This window comes from Pseudorasbora parva, chromosome 21, assembly GCF_024679245.1.
Source record: "Pseudorasbora parva isolate DD20220531a chromosome 21, ASM2467924v1, whole genome shotgun sequence".
NCBI lineage: Eukaryota > Metazoa > Chordata > Actinopteri > Cypriniformes > Gobionidae > Pseudorasbora > Pseudorasbora parva.
The window spans coordinates 33,882,768-33,904,149 of NC_090192.1; the positions used below are offsets into that span (position 1 = coordinate 33,882,768).

Sequence of the window (21,382 nt, forward strand, 5' to 3'; positions counted from 1 at the left end):
TAACATCATTTTCAACACACTTAAATGTATCTAATGTGATAAACAGAGCTGCATTATCTCATACACATGACCAGAATAGCGGAAATGGTGCCAGCAACTGTGGCATAATAAAAGTCCCGCTGCTCGCGAGGCGTGTTGCGTTCATTTTATTAACAATCGCTCCAATGAGTAAAACTCCCTCTGCAGATTTCTGCATGTGAATATTCTGTGAGTGCCTGATGATTACAACTAATTGTAACTTTTCACCTTTTGACTTTGTAGTGTTGCTGTGGGAGTTGGTTTCTATGGGAACAGTGAAACCAATGATGGGGTGTACCAGCTGACCTATTCCCTCTACAATGCCAATCACACACTGGCAGGTGTGGACAGTTTGGTAAGTACAAATATAGCAGCACTGACTATAAATAACACATTTAGTCTGTTTTCGAATTACTAATCAATTTTAGTCTTCAGCTGAAATGTCCCAATAGTCTCGCTGACTTTTCCCAACCATATGTACTCCTTCGAAATGCTCTAACATTCTCTTTTCCTTCCCTGCAAATAGTTCTGCACTTTCTATCAAAGCGTTCCTTCCAACCAAACCTCAGCCAGATGGTCCCTATATTCTCTGTTCAGTTGTCTGCTTCTGTTTTTTTTTTTTTTTCCTGCCAATCAAAACTGCTAAAATTTCATGGGTTCCCCCACTGTGTACATGATTGATTTTCTGACATCCTTTGCAGTAGCAAGGACACCATTGAAAGAGATATGCAGTTACATGACACTGCATGTCTCTTTGGAAAAATGTTCCTCCCGTTAATGACGTGGAATGTATATGTGTGTTAGAAAACACAGGCCCGTTTTAGTGTGTTCCTGTGATATGGAGTGGTTGGAGAAAATACCTCAAATTGGTTTTTACAGCCTTTTATGTTTGTGCAATTATTAAGGCCTTTTTTCCTTTTGTCATTGTCCCTTTCAAGGCCCTGAAGGCTGGGGCTTGAATGCAACCTAATTCATGCATCTTCAGCCAGACCTATTTATATCCATCTCCGGTTTTCTGATTCAAATGCGTAGAGCTGACAGTGACACTAAGACGCTTTAATCCTGCTTCACGCGCCAATTTCATGCACTCGGTCGGGCCTTTCATGCCTCTGGTTGTGAGTTTTAGCTATTTCATTGCCTGGTGGACTGAAAGACTGCAAAATCAATGATTTGTTCAACTATTTCTCCCTTTAAAGGTGAAGTGTAATTTCAGCAGTAAAAGTATAGTCTAGTCTAGCAAAAGTAGTTTATCTGTCGCTTGCTTTGTCTCACTTGCTCACTCTATCTGTCACTCGTTCACTCTGTCTGTCTGTCTGTCTGTCTGCTGCTCTATTGTTGGTTATGTCCATCTTTCGTTTTGTCTATCATTCTGTCTGTTGTTCTCTCCTGTCTGGCATATCTGTATATGTCAATCCCTGTTTGTCGTTCTTTTTGTCTGTCTTTGTATCTATATCTGTCTGTCTAATGTTGTGTCTGTCTGCCTGTATATATATATATATATATATATATATATATATATATATATATATATATATATATATCCAGATATCTGTCTAATTGTCTGTTGCTCACTCTGTCTGTCGCTCGCTCTGTCGCTCGCCTTGTCTGTCTGTCGCTCGCTCTGTCCATCCCTGTCTGTCGCTCGCCTTGTCTGTCTTTCTGTCACTCTGTCTCTCGCTCGCTCGGTCCATCCCTGTCTGCCGCTCTGTCTGTCTGCCTCCCGCTCTGTCTGTCTGCCAGCCTCTTGCTCTGTCTGTCTGCCGCTCACTCTGTCTGTCACTGTCTGTCGCTTTTTCTGTCTGCCATATCTATATCTGTCCATCTCTGTCTGTCATTCTGTTTGTCTATCTTTGTATCTATATCTGTCTGTCTAATGTTCTGTGTGCCTGTATATATCTATCCGGATATCTGTCTAGCTGTTTGTCGCTCGCTCTGTCGCTTGCTCTGTCTGTCACTGTCTGTTGCTCTGTCTGTCTGCCGTATGTATATCTGTCCATCCCTGTCTGTCTGTCGCTCACCTTGTCTGTCTCTGTCTGTAGCTCTGTCTCTCGCTTGCATGGTCCATCCCTGTCTGTTGCTCGCTCGCTCTGTCTGTCTGACACTGTCTGTCGCTCGCTCTGTCTGTCTGACACTGTCTGTTGCTCGCTCTGTCTGTTGCTCGCTCTGTCTGTCTGACACTCTGTCTGTTGCTCGCTCTGTCTGTTGCTTGCTCTCTGTCTTTCACTGTCTGTTGCTCTGTCTGTCTGACACTCTGTCTGTTGCTCGCTCTGTCTGTTGCTTGCTCTCTGTCTGTCACTGTCTGTTGCTCTGTCTGTCTGACACTGTCTGTCGCTCGCCTTGTCTGTCTTTCTGTCACTCTGTCTCTCGCTTGCTCGGTCCATCCCTGTCTGCAGCTCTGTCTGTCTGCCTCCCGCTCTGTCTGTCTGCCAGCCTCTTGCTCTGTCTGTCTGCCGCTCACTCTGTCTGTCACTGTCTGTCGCTTTTTCTGTCTGCCATATCTATATCTGTCCATCTCTGTCTGTCGTTCTGTTTGTCTATCTTTGTATCTATATCTATCTGTCTAATGTTCTGTGTGCCTGTATATATCTATCCGGATATCTGTCTAGCTGTCTGTCGCTCGCTCTGTCACTTGCTCTGTCTGTCACTGTCTGTTGCTCTGTCTGTCTGCCGTATGTATATCTGTCCATCCCTGTCTGTCGCTCACCTTGTCTGTCTCTGTCTGTAGCTCTGTCTCTCGCTTGCATGGTCCACCCCTGTCTGTTGCTCGCTCGCTCTGTCTGTCTGACACTGTCTGTCGCTCGGTTTGTCTGTTTCTTGCTCTCTGTCGCTCGCTCTGTCTGTCTGACACTCTGTCGCTCGCTCTGTCTGTCTGACACTATGTCTGTTGCTCGCTCTGTCTGTTGCTCGCTCGCTCTGTCTGTCTGACACTCTGTCTGTTGCTCGCTCTGTCTGTTGCTTGCTCTCTGTCTGTCACTGTCTGTTGCTCTGTCTGTCTGTCGCTCGCTCTTTCTGACACTCTGTCTGTTGCTTGCTCTGTCTGTCACTTGCTCTGTCTGTCACTGTTTGTTGCTCGGTCTGTCTGTCGCTCGCTCTTTCTGTCTGACACTCTGTCTGTCGCTCTGTCTGTCTGCCATATCTATATCTGTCCATTCCATCTGTCATTCTGTTTGTCTGTCTTTGTATCTGTATCTGTCGGTCTGATGTTCTGTCTGCCTGTATATATCTATCCCGATATCTGTCTAGCTGTTTGTCTCTCGCGCTCTCTCGCTTGCTCTGTCCATCCCTTTCTGTTGCTCTGTCTGTCGCATGCTCTGTCTGCTGTCTGTCTTTCTGCCTGCCGTATCTATATCTCTCTATCGGTGTCTTGTCGTTCTGTTTGTCTGTCTTTGTATCTATATCTGTCTGTCTAATGTTTCATCTATCATTCTGTCCACACAGACATACAGCCACTCCTGCAAACTGTTGTATTAACAGGACATTTTAAGAGTCACACCTGTTAGTAAAACGATCTTCAATCCTGAATACAGTGAGTTTGAGGTCTATTGGATATTAGCCCAGCACTAGCAATGGCTTCATCAACCATCACCATATGTTTATTTCCAAGTGTTTGTCTGATGCATCTGTTTTCATATAGAATTTAACAAAAAAAAATTATAGATTTGTGTGCAAACATTCCACAAGCTACCTGTTCACCTGTTCAGCTCACTTACGCCTCTTAAATGAGCCTTCAGGGAAGCTTTTATGCTGTGGTTCTGAACCGAACAGAGTCAAAAGGCGCTCTGAGCATCTGCCTGCTTACACCATTGAGGAGTTGAGGATTATCTACCCATCTGCACTAATGGAGATTAATGCATCTGTTTCTGTCTCACTCTGAATTATGAGGCACACACTTGTCTGAGGTCAACTTGATCCTCTCAACACACAGACTGAGTCATCCCAAGCCAAAAGGCAAATCTGACCTAGGAACTGCACTTTTGCGGTAGGAATCAGTCATAATTTTCATTAGCATTCTGCCTAGGTAAGAGTGCTGTGGTGTGAAAAAAAAAAAAAATGATGTAATGGTGCTCGGGAGGGCTGGAGATTTTTTTAGGTCTTCAGGTCATGACCTCGGATTAATGTACACTTTGATAGCTTCAATAATCATTGATACGTTTATCTAAGCCTGCCATTAAGTAAAAGAGATCCTCCATTCTTGGATTGCTCCTTAGAGACCAATGGCACAAAGTGTCCACTGTCTGAAAACCCTGCATGCAATGCACATCATTAGCCATGAACCTTGCGACAAAGGCTTTGATGAAGTCACTTGTGAAACCTTCGACTTCCTGATTGAAGCTCTTCAATGGTTCTGCCTGCCTGAAAACAATGACTTAATTTGGCATCCATTGCACGCAGATGCTGAGCCTCACACACACACACACAATCTTTTTGTTTGGAATCACTGTGCAGCCCTTTCAAGGGAGTTAAGAGAAGCAACTGATTTTTTTTCTTCTTTTTTCTGGAGTGTTGAGTGGTGACTGCTTGGTTTTAGGGTTTATTGGTTCTGGGCCATAAGGTCTCCTGTTCACCTCCTCTCAACACCCCCCTCTGTGCTTGCAAATGAAGTGTGTGGTTTCCTGTGGGGATCTGTTTTATGTGTACAGAGACACCTAAGGATTAACAAGGGCATAAATTACTTGGTTTGTGTTACAGAAGAGGAGAACCATAATGATTTAGATACATTTAGGCGCAAAATTTTCTGTGTACAGTTGTATACATTTATTGTTTAATAATTCATCTTTTTTGATTGTACTATACTCTCAATAATATAGAATATGAACATTTTAAAACAGATTAATTCATTTAATTTAAAAAAATAATTAAAATTTGTATTATTATTATTTTTTCTATTTATTTTATTTATAATTTGTATTATTATTTATTCATACAGAGATTCATACAGAGTGATGGGAAAAAAAGAGATTGGAAGAGAAATTATATGTCAAACCAACATCAGTTCTCATGCAAATGTTTTGCCTTTACGATAAACTTTGCATTCACTTGAAAAAACGTTGGCGTATTTTGAGAGCGTTCTATATATATATATATATATATATATATATATATATATATATATATATATATATATATATATATATATATATATATAAATATTATTATTTTTATTTATTTTTCCTTCCATCTCATATTTTATCCACCACCATGTCTCTTTAGGCGCTCCATAAATTCTCTGTATTATTGTTTTCATATTTTATTTTTCTAAAATCAGTGTCAGTAAACAACATGGTCATGGTTGTGACAACATGCCCCCCACAGTTAAATTAACTGTATTTTTGGAATAATTGTAGAAATGTCCAATAATTTTGTAGTAAGTAGAGGATAAGAAAATATTTTCCTTATTTTTCTTTTTTTTTTCTTTTTTTATGAAGGTGGCTATAAAATAACAATGTCAACCCAGAGCTCTGTTTTTCCATAAATACCCGTTTGTTCCCTGCTCGGGTGTGACATGATGCAGAGTGCTGGGTCAGTTTGTACCGTCCTCTCAGCTTGTGAAGGTCACTTTTTTATGCTTTGAATAGAAAGCAGACGTTTTCTGGACTCATGCCAGCTGCTTAACCATAAAAATGTTTTCCTCAAATGTAACTATCCAGATGTTGAATTTTGAGTGAGAAGTAGTTAGTGAAATGTTTGACAGCATAGATTAAAATGTCACATTTGTGGACATTTCAGCTTAATCTAAAGGCTTCAAAATGACTTGCTCAAGAAAACCTGGAGGAAAGTAGTTTGAAGGCAGAGTCTCTTTGACAGGGTTGTGATTTATAGACTACCTTTATTTTAAATCTGTGGAATGGAGGTTGACTGAGCTCTCTGTCGGCTGGGCTCCAGGTGCAGGAGTATGATCCACTTTAGTGCTCTACATGTATATATTAACCTGCTGTCTGCCCTGACTGTTCAAGGCAGACAACATAACTTATTCAACTGTTTATAGAATTGTAACTTTTTTCTTTTCTTTTTCATTTTTGATTCCATTTTTTTGTTTCTTTTAATTGTATTGTTAATGCTGGTAGGAGATCAGACTGTAAATCATTTGATTATTAGCAGTTCAAGTGACAAGTGGCAATATTAGACCACTATAATGCTAAAAGTTTAGGGACTCCTGGCTTTACATGCACATGAACTTTAATGGCATCTTAATCCGTACGGTTTACCACGGAGTTGCACCCTTTGCAGCTATATCAGCTTCAACTCTTCTGGGAAAGCAATCCACAAGGTTTAGTGTGTTTATGGGGATTTTTGACCATCCTTCTAGAAGCACATTTATGAGGTCAGACACTGATGTTGGACGAGAAGGCCTGGCTCACAGTCTCCACACTAACTCATCCCAAAAGTGTTCTATCGTTGAGTTCAGTAATCTGTGCAGGCCAGTTAAGTTCCTCCACACCAAACTCACTTATCCATGTCTTTATGGACCTTGTTTGTGCACTATTGTTGGGACAGGAAGGAGTCTTGGTATACTGAAGCATTAACAGTTCCTTTCACTGGAACGAAGGGGCCAAGCCCAACCCCTGAAAAACAACAACACATCATAATCCCTCCCCACCAAACTTTACACTTGACACAATGCAGTCAGGCAAGTACCGTTCTCCCGACAACAGTCAAACCCAGACTCGTCCATCGGATTGCCAGACGCATAATTTGTCGCTCCAGAGAACACATCTAAACTGCCCTAGAGTCCAGTGGCGGCATGCTTTACACCACTGCATCCCACACTTTGCATTGCACTTGATGTAAGGCTTGGATGCAGCTGCTCGGCCATAGAAACACATTCCATGAAGCTGTTTGGGGATAACAGTTTAGGGCCCAAGACCAGTAATGAAAAATTAAGACCAAGAGTCAGGAGTGCAATTAATTAAATAAAAATTGACTAAAGAATAGTTTGCAGTTTTATCAGCAGGAGCCAGCTTCAAGTCTCACAAGGAGCACGTAGGCCACGCTCCCTTTCTACCGGTCTCCTCCTCTGCTCTCTTACATACAATTCTCCCAACAGTTATACTGTTTTCATGTTCTATCACAGTCAGGTGGATGATTCTGATTAGCTCCGTGCAAATGAACAGTCATGGTAAATTTCCACACATTGTCAGTAAATCAGATGCATGTGTCCATTAATCACTTGTTGATGCTTTCACGTCGGAATTAGGCACGTAGTATCAAGTGCCAGCTTGCCCAGAACAAGAAATCCACCCACCTCTTAAGATTCCCGTAATCCACCTCCGATCTGTAACACAGAATATTGCACACATATACAGTCTCTCCACGGTTGGATGAGCTCTGGGCCGATTCAGAACGTTTTTCAAAACATACTGATAACGTGATTTCTATCAATGAGAGGTATAGACAGTTCATCTCGATTCTTTAGTGTTTTGGTAAAAGGAAATATAAAATGAATAAAAAACGAATTAAAGAGAGGCAAATCCATATTTCATATCTGGAAGCCTGGCTAAGTGAGCAAGCTCTGTTTCTGCACTGATACTAATAGCTCCAAAACTCAAACACACGACAACATGTTGCTATCCGATCACACATTCTTAGGCCAGACCCTCAGACCAAATACATTTACATTTATGCATTTAGCAGACAATTTTATCCAAAGCGACTTACAACTGAGGAGTACAGGAAGCGATCTGTCATGAAGAGGCAAAGAAACACAAAAAGTGCCCTAAATACAATGATTTGAATACTACTAAGAGTAACAAAAACCAGAAAAGGGAGGGAAAAGAGAAATATATATATATATATTTTATATATATATATATATATATATATATATTTTATATATATATATATATATATATATATATATATATATATATATATATATATATATATATATATATAATAAGATTAAGTGCTCATGGAAGAGATGAGTTTTTACCTGTCTTTTGAATGAAGCGAATGATTCTGTCGTGCGTATGGAGGACGGAAGATCATTCCACCAACCAGGAACAGTGAATGAAAAAGTTCTGGAGAGGAATTTCGTGCCTCTCTGTGATGGTACTTCAAGTCTCCGCTTGCTAGCTGAATACAAGCTTTAGAAAACAAGAAACAATCAGTGGTTTCTGATTTAGTATAAGATCATACGTGGAAAGAATCATTAAAATCATTATAATAATATAGGAGGATAGAAATTGATTAAGGTTTTGATTATGAATTTAATTAGGATATATACAGGTATATAGCATGCGCTGACCCTACTCTGTGATTGTACGTGGTCTACCACTTCATGGCTGAACATTTGATTGTGGAGTAGTGAGTAAATTTCACGAGTGGACTTTCTGCACAGGTGGCAAGTTGCAACCTATGGTACAATGCTTGAATTCACTGAGCTCCTGAGAGCGATCCATTCTTTCCCAAATGTTTGTTGAAGCATCTGCATGCCTAAGGGCTTGATTTTACACACCTGTGACCATGGAAGTGATTGCAACACCTGAATACAATTATTTGGAGGAGTGTCCCAATACTTTTAGCAATGTTGTGTGTATTTAATAAGATGGAACTTGAAATGTTCAAAGATGCAAGAAAGGTGTTTTTCTGAAGAGTTTTGAAAGTTTTTGCTAGTGGTTTGTGGAAAAGTTGTGGGATGCTTACCATTTCAAACATCCCAAACACTCACTGAAAGTCTCACCCAGGAAAATAACCGCAATTCTCTTGATATTCTTCACACACATATCAGTTAACTGTGAGAGACAACTGATAGAGAGTAATATACTTTTGTGGAGCTGAGAGCTGTTTATCCATCACCCATGAGGCAGTTAATCAAACGTTTGCTGAAGGTGAATTTGATTGTTGAGCTTGAGCTCCTGAGATTGTATTTTTTTTCTGCTTCAATGTCAGACAGGTTTTGAACCCCAAAAGCTCAAGTTTCAACCCCCTGCTGCTCGAATCACATCTGATTTGTATTGTAAAACATCCTTGTAGTCTTTGTTCCATTGCAGGTTTTTATATGTTCATTTTTGGTTCTCAGTAACTATCTTGAGAACCTCTGAACTAGTTCCACCAGAAAATCCCCAGGCATTGCCAAAGCCATTATTAGAAGACGACCTGTAAGCAGTAAGGTCATAATTCCATTTTGTTCTCTCTCTCTCTCTCTCTCTCGCTCTCGCTCTCGCTCTCGCTCTCGCTCTCGCTCTCGCTCTCGCTCTCGCTCTCGCTCTCGCTCTCGCTCTCGCTCTCGCTCTCGCTCTCGCTCTCGCTCTCGCTCTCTCTCTCGCTCTCGCTCTCGCTCTCTCGCTTTGCTCCCTTCATTTTTTGTCTTGCACCCCCAACCAATTTAATAAGAGAAATAGAAAATCATAATATCTGGATATAGGGCAGGCAGCACCACTTAGTGCTTGTGTTCCATTTCACGCTTCAACTCTCCCATTCAAATTTAATTGCAGAAGCTCAGTGCCTGCAGAAACCAGAGACAATCAATTAGAGCTGCAGCGCTGGGAGAAAAATCTTGGTCTCGTATCTTAACCACTTCCTCATATGCATTACAGCTGTGGCTTAAGAAATACAGCTCGGATGTCTAGCGTTTGTTCATTAGCTGGATTATTGGATTATGTTCAGCTGAGATATTAAGGAGGTTTTTGCAGTAAATGGTAAATGGTAAATGGACTGCATTTATATAGCGCTTTTATCCAAAGCGCTTTACATTTTTGCCTCACATTCACCCATTCATACACCGACGGCGATGTCAGCCATGCAAGGCGCCATCCAGCTCATCGGGAGCAGCTGGGGTTAGGTGTCTTGCTCATGGACACTTCGACACTTGGTCAGGTGGAACCGGGGATCGAACCACCAACCTTTCGGTTTGTAGACAATCTACATGAACCACTGAGCCACTGCCGCCCCGTAGTAGTGGCCACACAATAAAGAAAACATACAAAATATTCAGTGCAGGGATATTTAATCTGAAACTGTCACCCTCAGACCTTAAACCAACCCAAAACATCAGGACTTATGTATATCAAGAAGATAAAAAGGTTCAGGAGAATGCAGCGCTTTTGTGAGATCAAAGATCTTGTGAAAAACGAGTCCGATCAAACTAAATAATCAATGTGGAATTGAGTTTCTCACAGCTTTGGGCATGAGATCACTACACTGGAGTAGTGATGTCATAACCCAAAGAAGGGCTGCTGGGAATTGAGTGTGGGCCATGAGTATTTGATTTCAGGATGTAGAGCATTTGTCTGGGAATCCCCTGATCCTGTGCTGTTTTTAGCTTTTATTGAACTTTAAAAAATGCTGTATGTACACGCACCCATCTGCACTCATCAGTTTTCTTTTTTCTAACATAACCCACTATTTCAAAACCTATTTGCTTGGTTTCTGTTGTGTTTATCTGACTAGTACAGCACTACTACGGTCAGTCCTCCTCAGACGGTTTTTAAATGTGATTTATAAGACTTGAACTAGAACTATTTAATAAAGATTTTGGGTGGGTCCATGAGAGGATGAGGGAGCACAAATTTGGTTACACACAGGCTAGTTTCTTTGTGGCTGTTTGCACAGAGAAAAGCTCTTTTTAGAACTGGCGCTTTCCTCGTGCAGTATTTTCTCACTAGCCTACTTTGACTTTTTCCATTGCAAAAATAGGAGTGAGTTTATGTAAATAAGGACAACATGTTAGCCTGACGTCATCATACTCAATTCTAGTCAGAATATGAGTCTGATACTGTTCCATTGGGCTGTAATTATGGGACGTGTTTCAACTGAACCAGGAAAGATTTTAGAATTACCTACAACCAATCAGAGCAACGGAGCGATGCATAACCTTAAGGCTGCAACATACTCCGCAAGAACAGAGAAAAAGTTTTTGCTCCCAGGGCTGCAAGAACAAAATTGTCATTTTTTTTTTTTGAACTTTTTTTTTTGCGGGTGTCCGAGAACTATTGTGTGATTGGTCATACATTTAATGTGGGCGTGGTTAATGCGGAGAAACGCAGATGATCGGCACCGGCTTTTCTTGTGAGGTATGAATGTACTGGTCAAAACAAACTTTGTTCTTGTTCTTGCCACCTCGAGAAAGCGAACACATTTCTTTGTTCTTGCAGAATATGTTCCAAGCTTTAGTTGCCAAATGTCACCAGATCTCAACTGCACTGTGTTGCCATGTCTGCTGTTTTCCCACGGGTAGTTTTCCATGTCCGCGGGTTGAAGTGACCTGAATTATGTGATATATATAGAGCCAGGAATGCAAATTTTGGCAGGCAGCCTTGCCAAAATAACACACTTTTTACCCCCCAAATGCAATTTATTATCCGGAGAACCCCCTCGAAAAGCTATTTGGTTTGTTTTGGGCTAGTAGTTGGTGGGTTTTGTTGTAAAAACTTGGCAACCCTGTCTGCTTGCACGCTGGAATAAGCAACATTAGAAGAAAAAGATGTGTAAACAATCTTTGCCAGTGTTGTAAAAAAAAAAAAAAAAAAAAAAGGATACACAGTGTACTTACGGAGCGTTTTTCTCTTTCTGAGAGAGATAGTAAAGTTGAATGCATATACGAATAGTTCTCTCGTTTAAGATTAGAACAAATATAATCCAAGTGCCTTTGATGACGTGGAGGATTATGTTACCGTTTCTCATCTGTCCATCATCGTCTAAAGCCCGCCCTGACAATTTGATTGGTCCGAACAGTTTCTGTTCGAGCATAAATACTCCTCTATGGATCAAGACCGAACTGCCCGAGCTCAAATGTTGTGGGCGGCGCTGAGTTCGGCTGGCATCCAAATTAACAACATGTATTTTTGTGTTCCTATTCGTTCTGCATTTAATGTGCATGCCAAATAGACAAACATATTGAAGTTACATGTACAGTGTGACCTCTAAAAGCTTTCAATTTAATACATTCTTACATTTTAAATTGATGATTTTCAGTAATGAAAAGTAAACAAGTATTCTGACATTTTGACATTATCCAACCTTCAGTGTCATCATCCTTTAGAAATCATTTGAATATGCTTATTTGCTGCTAAACAAACTTTTCTCAAGTTAATGCATCCTTGCTGAATAAAGATATAGAAAATGCATTAAAAAAAAGCTTACCCTTTTTGAATGGTAGAATATGTCGTTTATAAACCCACCAAAGTATTTCTGATTGCACTAACAATGATATTCACCTTCACAGGTGACTGGTACAATGGGCGGCATGCAAAGAGGCCTAAATGAACACTTGTCTCGACTGGGTGAGATCTTTGCCGCACGGGGAGACTTTGTGCAGACGCTGCAGTTCATGCAACAGATGTCAGACAACATCATTAAGCAACTACTAGGGCTTCCTGACTGGGAAAAGGCAAAAGTAGACCTGGCCGCCATAGCTGATCAAACTGCATATGTGGAGTATTACAGGTAATGACGAGAGCTGCCACCTTGAATTCTACCTTTATGTACCTCTTCTATATTACATTATCTGTGGAATGCAGGTCTATCTTCCACCCTTGCTTTGTAGCAGGAAAAATCTTGACTCCTCGTATTCTGTGGTTAAGTAAAGTGCCATAGTAGTCCATCAACTGCTAATGCATGACTGCATGTGTGTACAGTCTGTTTTTATAGTTGCACTTAAAGTCACAGTTCCTTGTGTTAGGCACTGTATATCACATGTTATTTACTGCTGCAGCTTCACCGCTGGTCATTCATCAAAACATCCGCCAATGCTGGTTTTATATTCCTGTCATCATTCCACATTGCAGATGACAGGTTGATAAGTGATGCCACAATTCTTTAGTTTAGGTTGCCAGAAAAGTTGATCTTTGATAGGAAGCATATTAATATTGCTGACATGTGATAGTGATAATGTGAATGCGTGTCAAATGTGCCTAAGAGTGGTTTATAGGAAGAGACACGGTCATCTTTTCTCCTTTGACAACGTTTCAGTGTATGAAATATTAATACATATAGAAGTTGTTCATCTATTATGAATTATTTTCAGAGACGAAGAGTTCTCTTGAATGGCTTCGCCAGCACACACACAACAAGATTTGATCACTTTTGTAGCTCAGGAGAGTCTGTCATTTTTCACTAAAGTATAAAACTTAAAATGCAAACTAACATTTCTTAGGAGAAATAAAAATGACACATGAAACAATTGTTGCCATAAAATATGAGTATAATGTAAATGTGGATAGCATAAAGAACTTGGTCTTGAATCTGATAAACAATGTTTGAGTTCGTATTAAGAAATGTATTTTATTGCAGACTTTGAGGTCGATTTGAGAAAAGTTTGTTGAAATATCTTCAGAGAATCAGGAGCCTTCTTTAAATGCCTCTATTTGGTCTATGTGAAACAGCAGAGAAAATAGAGATTTCATGCGTCTTTTTGAAAAATAAAGCTTAAAAAAAAAAGTCTATTGAAAGGGCTTTTCACACTTCGCTTAACCCCAGGTTGTTGTTGTTCTAACCCCCGCTTTTAACCCTGGGTTATAAATTCCTGGTCCAGAGCAGTGTTAGCATAATTTTTGATCAACAGTTTCTAAACTTGGTAATATATTCTGTGAATTCTCTCCAGCATCTCGGATCACGGCATGTAATGTTTTTTTCATTCATTGCTTATAAAAAATGTCCATCTGTTGGTTCCTCTTTTTTCTATAGGTGGTTGACATACCTCCTGATACTAATATTGGATTTGGTCATCTGTCTTGCTGCTTGTCTGGGTTTGGCCAAACAATCCCGCTGGCTGCTCACTACGTGAGTACATTACATTACACTGATAAAAACTATAATTAAAGACATCTTTGTTTGAGAGATATTTTGTAGCCTGTCATAGAGACGCACAATTTTTTGAAGGGGTTATATTTCTTTGATCTTTTGAAGTTCATTGTACTATCAAGATATCCTTTAACATTCAGAAAACATTCTCTCAATGACCGTTTATTTCATTTTAAGGTTCAAATCGGGCAAGAAAGAACTTGATTAACTTTATCTGTAGGAGAAACTTTATCTCAGGGAAAAAAACTATAAAAAATGTATGATATTACCCCCTTTAAACAAGTTAATTAAAATAAAGATCAAAGCGAAAAGAACAGCAAATAAAATGTTCTCCTCTTTTCTCAAAGGATTGTCTGAAGGAATGCTGTACACCTGGAAATATGTTGAGTTTCACCACAGTTCTCATTTAAATGACACATTTATAAGGAAACTAATAAGTAAGGCATGAGTAGTTGTTTAATTTATCAGATGGAATAATTTATTTCTAGTGGAAATCATTTTGCACAGTGCATTTCTAAACAAAGAAGGCCTGCTGTCATGACTCATGCTCAATATAAAGCATTTCAAGTGTTCTGCAGAGATTATGTTATGAGAGAGATTTAAAATTGAGTTTAGTGATGGTATATATGGTACAAAATCATTGTTTAGAAAGGGGGACAAAATCTGTGGAATAAGCCTAGTTGTCCAAGAGTGGTACTGTCCATCTAAATGTCCTATACCTGCACTTGGTTGTATCTCACCAAACAAGGCCAATTCACCATCCAAAAATAGCTTATTGAATATAGACTATGGCGGTGTAATTAAATGCAGTCAAGTCAGCCTTTTACAAATGCTGTGGGTACGTTCAAATGTAATTTTAATGTGGTTGTTTTGAACACCATTTAATTTGACAAATAAAGTGACATGCATAAGTAGTAATGTATCACTAAACATTACAGTACTCGCAGCTAATTCATTCAAATGAAATAAATAGTCGATAAAATGAATAATTATGATCAAATTTTTCATTACCTCATCCATGAAGATGATTTGTGTGTCCCGTCGGATTGATTTTACATTGGCAGTGGAGGTACAGATAACATCTACCATCATTTCACGCTCCCTCAAAGTGTCTTCAAGCTACGCCTTTACTGTTTTCAATATATGGTGAAAATTACATTCTGTGCCTTTATTATTTTGTTTCTAAAGTGCATTCATTTCCAGTAGTTTTATGACAATTAAGTGCTTTAACACCCATAGGGCCAGATTTACAAATAGCTTGCAACAGCACAAACCCTCTTGGCGTTAAAAAAACTGCTGTCAGGATTTACTAAAGATGTACAGTGACAATTTAGAGCTTAAAAGACGCAAAATTCATGGGAGGAGAGTATTTAAAAGAATCACGCAAGGTGATTTACAAAGGTTTGTGCTTGTAAATTTATTGGGGTTTGCTCCATTGTTTACAGCTTATGAAAAATGAAACCAGACACGATGGATCTGTGGTCATTAATTTGCTTGTCATCAGTAGTTCTTGCGCAGAACTGTCCTCTCCCTTCTGTGCTTTTAATGAATCATGCTCTCATATTAATTTGCCCTGTTCAGTAAATTTGGCCCATATAGTCATATTTTATTCTCAACTGGTTTCTCAGCTGGATTTTACATTGGGCGTCAAGTGGCCCAGCACAGTACCCAAATTGTTTATCATACTGTATTATTTATTGTGTGTGCAGGATGATGGTGTTCGGGGTTCTGACTCTGATACTGAGTTGGGCGTCTCTCGGAGCTGATGTGGCCACTGCAGTGGTGAGTGTCAGCCATCAGCCCTGTTGTTCAGTTGGTTCAGATCATTATCTGAGGTATAGAAAGTTCAAGATAAACACATTATCAGTTGTGTTTCAATCCAGAAACACTGCATGTCATATAGTGTGTATGTGACTTTTTTTTTTTTATATGCACTTAAGGGGGGTCAAAGTGAGTCCATCCCTATCTAAAGCTTGTTGATGTGGCAAAACATGACAAATACTAGTCAAATGGTATCTGCTTGCCTGAAGAGGGTGATAATCTTCCAGTTTATTGTGTATGATGTGGGTGTGTGTGTTATCAAAATCACTGTGGTTTTTGTGTTTATTGGGAAAAGGGTAAAATCCGGCAGATTTCATTAAACCGCATCAATGAAGGAGGGGGGAATAAAAGAGTGTGCAAGGAATGCAAAACCACTGTTGGATTTCTCTCTTTACAAATCACACATTGTCTCTGATCTTTTCCAATTTAGTAAAACCAAACCCTTTTACCTTTTCATTTTGTACTCTAATAGTTGGGTCTCAGTAAACCCCTGGGAGAGAAATCTTAGTTTTTGTCCTTTTAGATATGAAAATAAAAAAACATGTCAAACTGTGAAAGCTGAGCTCCTCAAAAGCATTGTCCAGATCTCTTTTTGTCATGCTTAATGTGACAGCATGCAATAACCTTCAGCTAAAAAGACCCAGTGACTTTTTTGATTCAGACATTACTTCCAAAACAACATTTTTTGACAGCCTAGATGAGTTTAGTTTATTGCAAATCACATTAATTGCATACAATCTGGCTGTGTGGATGAGCTGTTCATAGCTGCTGCTTCTTTTTTTACTTTTAGGCTCTTATTTTAGACTCAGAACTCTGGAAAAGTTCCCAACACACTACAGTAAAGATATTGTAGCTTTTCCCTTTCAAACAAATTCTCTTACTCACTCACCCACTTATTCTCCTAGTCTAACTCTAATTGGCAGGTTATTAATACATTCAAATGGCTACCCACAAACCAATTCAATCCATCAATAAAGCAAACAGTATGGAAGAATCGTGTGTGCGTGTGCGTGTGCGTGTGCGTGTGCGTGCGCGTGCGCGTGCGCGTGCGCGTGTGCTTGTTATATTACATTATGTGACCAGCCAGCGTTCCCACAATATAAATGCATTCATAATTTTTTTTTATTTATTTATTTTTTTTAATGTAAAAATGCAGAATGTTTCCTGTGATGGGTAGGTTTAGGGGCAGTGTGGGGGGATAGAATGTACAGTTTGTACAGTATAAAATCCATTACTGGAAAATCCCCATAATTCACAAAAACACAAAGCGTGTGTGTCTGTGTGTGTGGCAAGAGATTTTTCTGTGTGAGAAAATACTATTCATGTGTTATACTTACCAATATATTTCCAAATACACAGCAAAGGCTGGCCCATGTGGTCCGATCAAACAGACGAGCTACTGTAGCTCAAATTGATCAAGAAGTTAATGCTGGTTCTGATAGAAAGTTGTCAGAACACACAGTTCATCACAGCTTGCCGTAGACCAGTCAGGGTGCCCATGGTGATCACTGTCTATCGCCAAAAGCACCAACAGTGGGCACGTGACAATCAGAACTGGACCACGGAGCAATGGAAGAAGGTGGCCTGGTCTGATGAATCATGTTTTCTTTTACAACGTGGTTGGATGGATGCGTATGCCTCACTTACCTGGGGAACACATGGCACCAGGATGCACTATGGGAAGAAGACAAACTGGTGGAGGCAGTGATGTTTTGGGCAATGTTCTGCTGGGAAACTTTGGGTCCTGCCATCCATGTGGATATTACTTTGACACATACCACCTACCTAAGCAATGTTGCAGACCATGTACACCTTTTCATGGAAACAGTATTCCCTGCTGACTGTGGCCTCTTTCAGTAGGATAATATGCCCTGCAACAAATGTTATGGTCTGTGAGTTAGCAGACTGAATTGAATATTATGACAAAGAGAGACGGGAAAGGAATGGAAACTTTCCATTGTGCCCTTTTCACTGGCTGTGTTTAAAAACAAACAAATATTACTTTTATAGTCTGATTTTAAACTATCATTTGACTCATTTCCGAATTATAAGCTATTTAATAAAATATGTTACAAAAATATATTTTTTGATTGATAATGTTATTTGCAAACACTGAAATGCACACTCATTCACACAACACACGTTCTGTTTACAGATATACCAATCTATGTTCCTCTGTGTGTGACTAATTTAGTTTATACTTCCAGGTAGCAAATATTTCCCCTATCAGCTCATTAAGAGAGAAATGTGGATGTACCACCTCTTCAGCATCAGTGGACACGCTCAGTTCGCTGTAATGAACTCATCTTTCCTGCAGGCGTTAGACACAGTAGCATAGGGCTTTGATCCTGTCTTCACAACTAATGAATTAATGCATAACAAGGTATTGAGCCTCAGGAGTTCAACAGGATGTGGACTTGACTTTAAACTTCCCTGCTCTGAGACAGGATGAGGGGAATGATTTCAAGTTGATAGATGTGTATTACTGAATGAAAAAAAAATACTCTCCTAAGGAGTCGCCATGTGATAAAGGCCTAGATTTCTTTGTACCTGAGGAATTTCCCATTTAGAAGGCAGAGGCATTATTTATACTGTGGACTTTTGAAATGAGGAGGCAAAGTCTGAGTTGGTTGTCTCACTTTTTGTAATATTTATTGTATCATTTATTTTTGTATCTATGTATTCCTTTTTAGTATTATAATATATTTTTTAGCATTTTGCATCTTTTCTGTACTGTCAATTTCTCATCTGATTTTTATTTTTATTTTTTTTTGTAATGTGTTTTTGAGTCTTTTCTTCAAATTTATTGTTGACTGAAATATATGTTCCTTTCACCGCCCGAGGATGTTTATGAGCAGACAGAGAGTGTGTGCTTTGTTTCAGCATCCTTTGACACACTGCTATAATGTCTATCTGCACTGCAACACACTTCCCGGTGCATATACAGCATGTGTGAAGACTGTGATATGACTCGTCGTACATTCCTTCCTTTCTGAGAGATAGCTGTTTATTTGGACCTCTGAGTTTATTCTACTAGTAACATATGAGCGTGTGTTTGCTTCTGTGTATACTTCCTGTCTGTGTCGATTTATGTCCCTTTACCTATTGCACCAAACATCCTGCAGTAAGATGAGTGTTTAGCTGAAATACAACTATACAAGCATTTTTAACTCTGTATACACTTGACGTGTTGATGCATTCATTGGTCAATAAGTGACAGTAAAGACTTTTACATTGTAAATTTAAGCAAATCAGCATATTAGAATGATTTCTTAAGGATCATGTGACATTGAAGACTGGAGTAGTGATGATTAATTCAGCTTTGTTAATAAATTACATTTTAATATATATTAAAACAGACAAGATATTGGAAATTGAAATGTTTCACAATATTACTGGTTTTGCTATGTTTGATCAATTCAGTGCAAGCTTGGTGAGCATACTATACATTAAGTAAATTATGTAATATTTTATGAATTATATTTTTTTCTTTTATGTGTGTTTTGCGGCCTAGGGCACAAGTGATTTCTGTGTTGCACCAGACAAATTTCTGATGAACCAAACAAAAGATGTAATCAGCTCAGGTGAGTGTATCTCTTATTCTTAATGTCTTTTTGTTTGAAGAATAAACAGACATGAACATATACACGCACGCATGCAGCCATGGCGGGCTCATTTAATCTTATTTTATGAATGGGGATTATGGTTCTTCAGTGAACACATTTGCATGAAATGGCATTTTTACACTATCAAGTGCTTGAATAGTTTAAAGGGTTAATCTGAGAGACCTTTAATCCTGCTCCATAATCACTGTGACTGAATACATCTGTAAAATGGCCATTCCTGTGATTATGTAACTTTAATCTTGTTCTCAGCCATAATATGTTTCTGCACTACCAGACAGACAGAAGCTCCCTCAGGTGCTCGAGGACAGAGTATCTCAGAGGAAAAAAATCATTCCTCAGAGGCTGTTTTGTCATAGCTCACAAGACTTAAAGGAATAGTTCAGCTCAAAATGAATAAAACACCACAGCCTGAATGGTTCAAGTGTCTTGTAGGTATCTGTCAAGTGTAGTCATGCATCAGAAGGGACGTTTAATCTCAATGATAACCAGAAGAAAAAAAGATTTTGGTCTGTATGTCATGCTGTTCATAATGCACTTCACTCTTCTTTTCTCTTCTTCTAGATATTGTGCATTATTACCTGTACTGCAGTCAGACTCTCCCCAACCCGTTTCAGCAGGTACTATGGTTAATTGCACTTTATGCTCTTTAATTCTGTTTTGCTAATTAATTCTGTTTAATTATTGTTTATCATGGGAAAGTGAGAAAAGTGCTTCGTAACAGTTTGTTCACAAATCGGAGTACACTTGTTTCAATATGCAGTACAATAGAAAGACATGCATTTTGTTATCTTTTGTATTATTCTTTCTCATCAGGTTCATTTCAGTCTGCAAAGTTGCGAATCATAATTAATTTTATCCATGGAAAAAAAAAAAACTATGATGAGCGACCAATTTTGGATAAAGGCCTAAAAATGAATAGCACATACAAGTGTTGGCTAAAATAATAGATATTTAAATAGCTTAAACCATTTTTAGCAATAATTTTCTATTCTGAATTAATTATAATTACATTTATCGCACTTTAGCCACCATTGTGGATGGATTCCTTTTTCCTTTTTTAAACAGCCAACAGGAATCAGTTCTGGATTCCAAACTGCAACTGCCCTCTTCTCGTACTTTACCCTTTCCCTTACTCTGTGTCTTTCTCCCTCATGTATCCTGTCTCTCAGCATCTCTCAGGGTTTTTAGGTCAGGCAGTAAAAGGCCAGTGTCCTACATCTTAGCTTGCTGCAGTTCAGCTTGACTTGCTGGAACAGAGTAACTGTAGACATCTCTCTCAGATCGATAGAGTTGTCACAGGAAAAAGAAAAGAAAAGCAAAGATGTTCATAACAAGAGCTCAGTTGCTTGACATTTATTTACACACAGACAGAAATGTCAGTCCGTAGGGCATCATCAGCTCCCTTCTCTTCGTGTTATATTCTTGGTCTCATCTGTTTAATTTCTAATTGGTGTTGATTCAGACTTGGACAGTCTCTCATTCTCTTTTTTTTTTCTTAATTTTTTTTTGACTGAATAGTTCTTCTGTTTTATGTGTTTCTTGCCTCTCTTTTCACATTGGGTCTGGAATGGAGATGTTTTCACGGTGTATTAATTCACTCACATCAAGACAAGAGGGTGAAAATTGTACAAAGTGGATTAATCTAATCACTTTATAGATTTTTTTTTAATCTGATGTTCCACCTGCTGGTGAATCTTGTGAACAAAAGTCTGGGTTATATTTCATCACACAATTATTTTTCCATGCATTATTTTCATATAGATTTGAGAGCTGTCAATAATGATACCAGCTCAGTTTGTCTGTGGATGGCACAGTTTCTCTCTCTGCTGGTAGGGAGTGGAACTGCACATCAGAACCAAACCTGTGACTGTTAACTTAGCCCTTAAACAAAAAACAAACTGATCCTGAATTAGTTTGTTTTGCAGTCGCTGACTGTCTTCCAGAGATCGCTGACCACCATGCAGATCCAGATACAGGGTCTCCTGCAATTTGCAGTGCCTCTGTTCCCCACAGCTGAGGTGAGTGTGCCTGAGGACAGAGAGCATACGATTCTATCTGAGGAAATTTCACATAAAAAATATCTAGGTTGAATTTCACACCCTAAATAACAATTATTTCCATGACCGTTAGGACAGTTTTTTTTATTATTATTTTCTATTTCATACTGTATTACACAA

General features: G+C 39.0%; 1 protein-coding gene across 5 annotated transcripts in view; it reads left to right on the forward strand.

The window, feature by feature from the left end:
- ttyh2 (tweety family member 2) overlaps positions 1-21,382 on the forward strand; it is a 77,688-nt gene that overhangs the window by 46,423 nt on the left and 9,883 nt on the right. For 3 of the 5 annotated variants that reach the window (XM_067430153.1, XM_067430155.1, XM_067430156.1), the window contains exons 3-9: positions 262-373; positions 12,182-12,402; positions 13,642-13,737; positions 15,468-15,540; positions 19,094-19,163; positions 19,767-19,822; positions 21,119-21,223. In XM_067430153.1, coding sequence (XP_067286254.1) covers positions 262-373; positions 12,182-12,402; positions 13,642-13,737; positions 15,468-15,540; positions 19,094-19,163; positions 19,767-19,822; positions 21,119-21,223 — 733 coding nt within the window. The remainder of the gene's footprint in view (positions 1-261; positions 374-12,181; positions 12,403-13,641; positions 13,738-15,467; positions 15,541-19,093; positions 19,164-19,766; positions 19,823-21,118; positions 21,224-21,382) is intronic. The other 2 variants (XM_067430154.1, XM_067430157.1) reach the window with 1 other exon arrangement.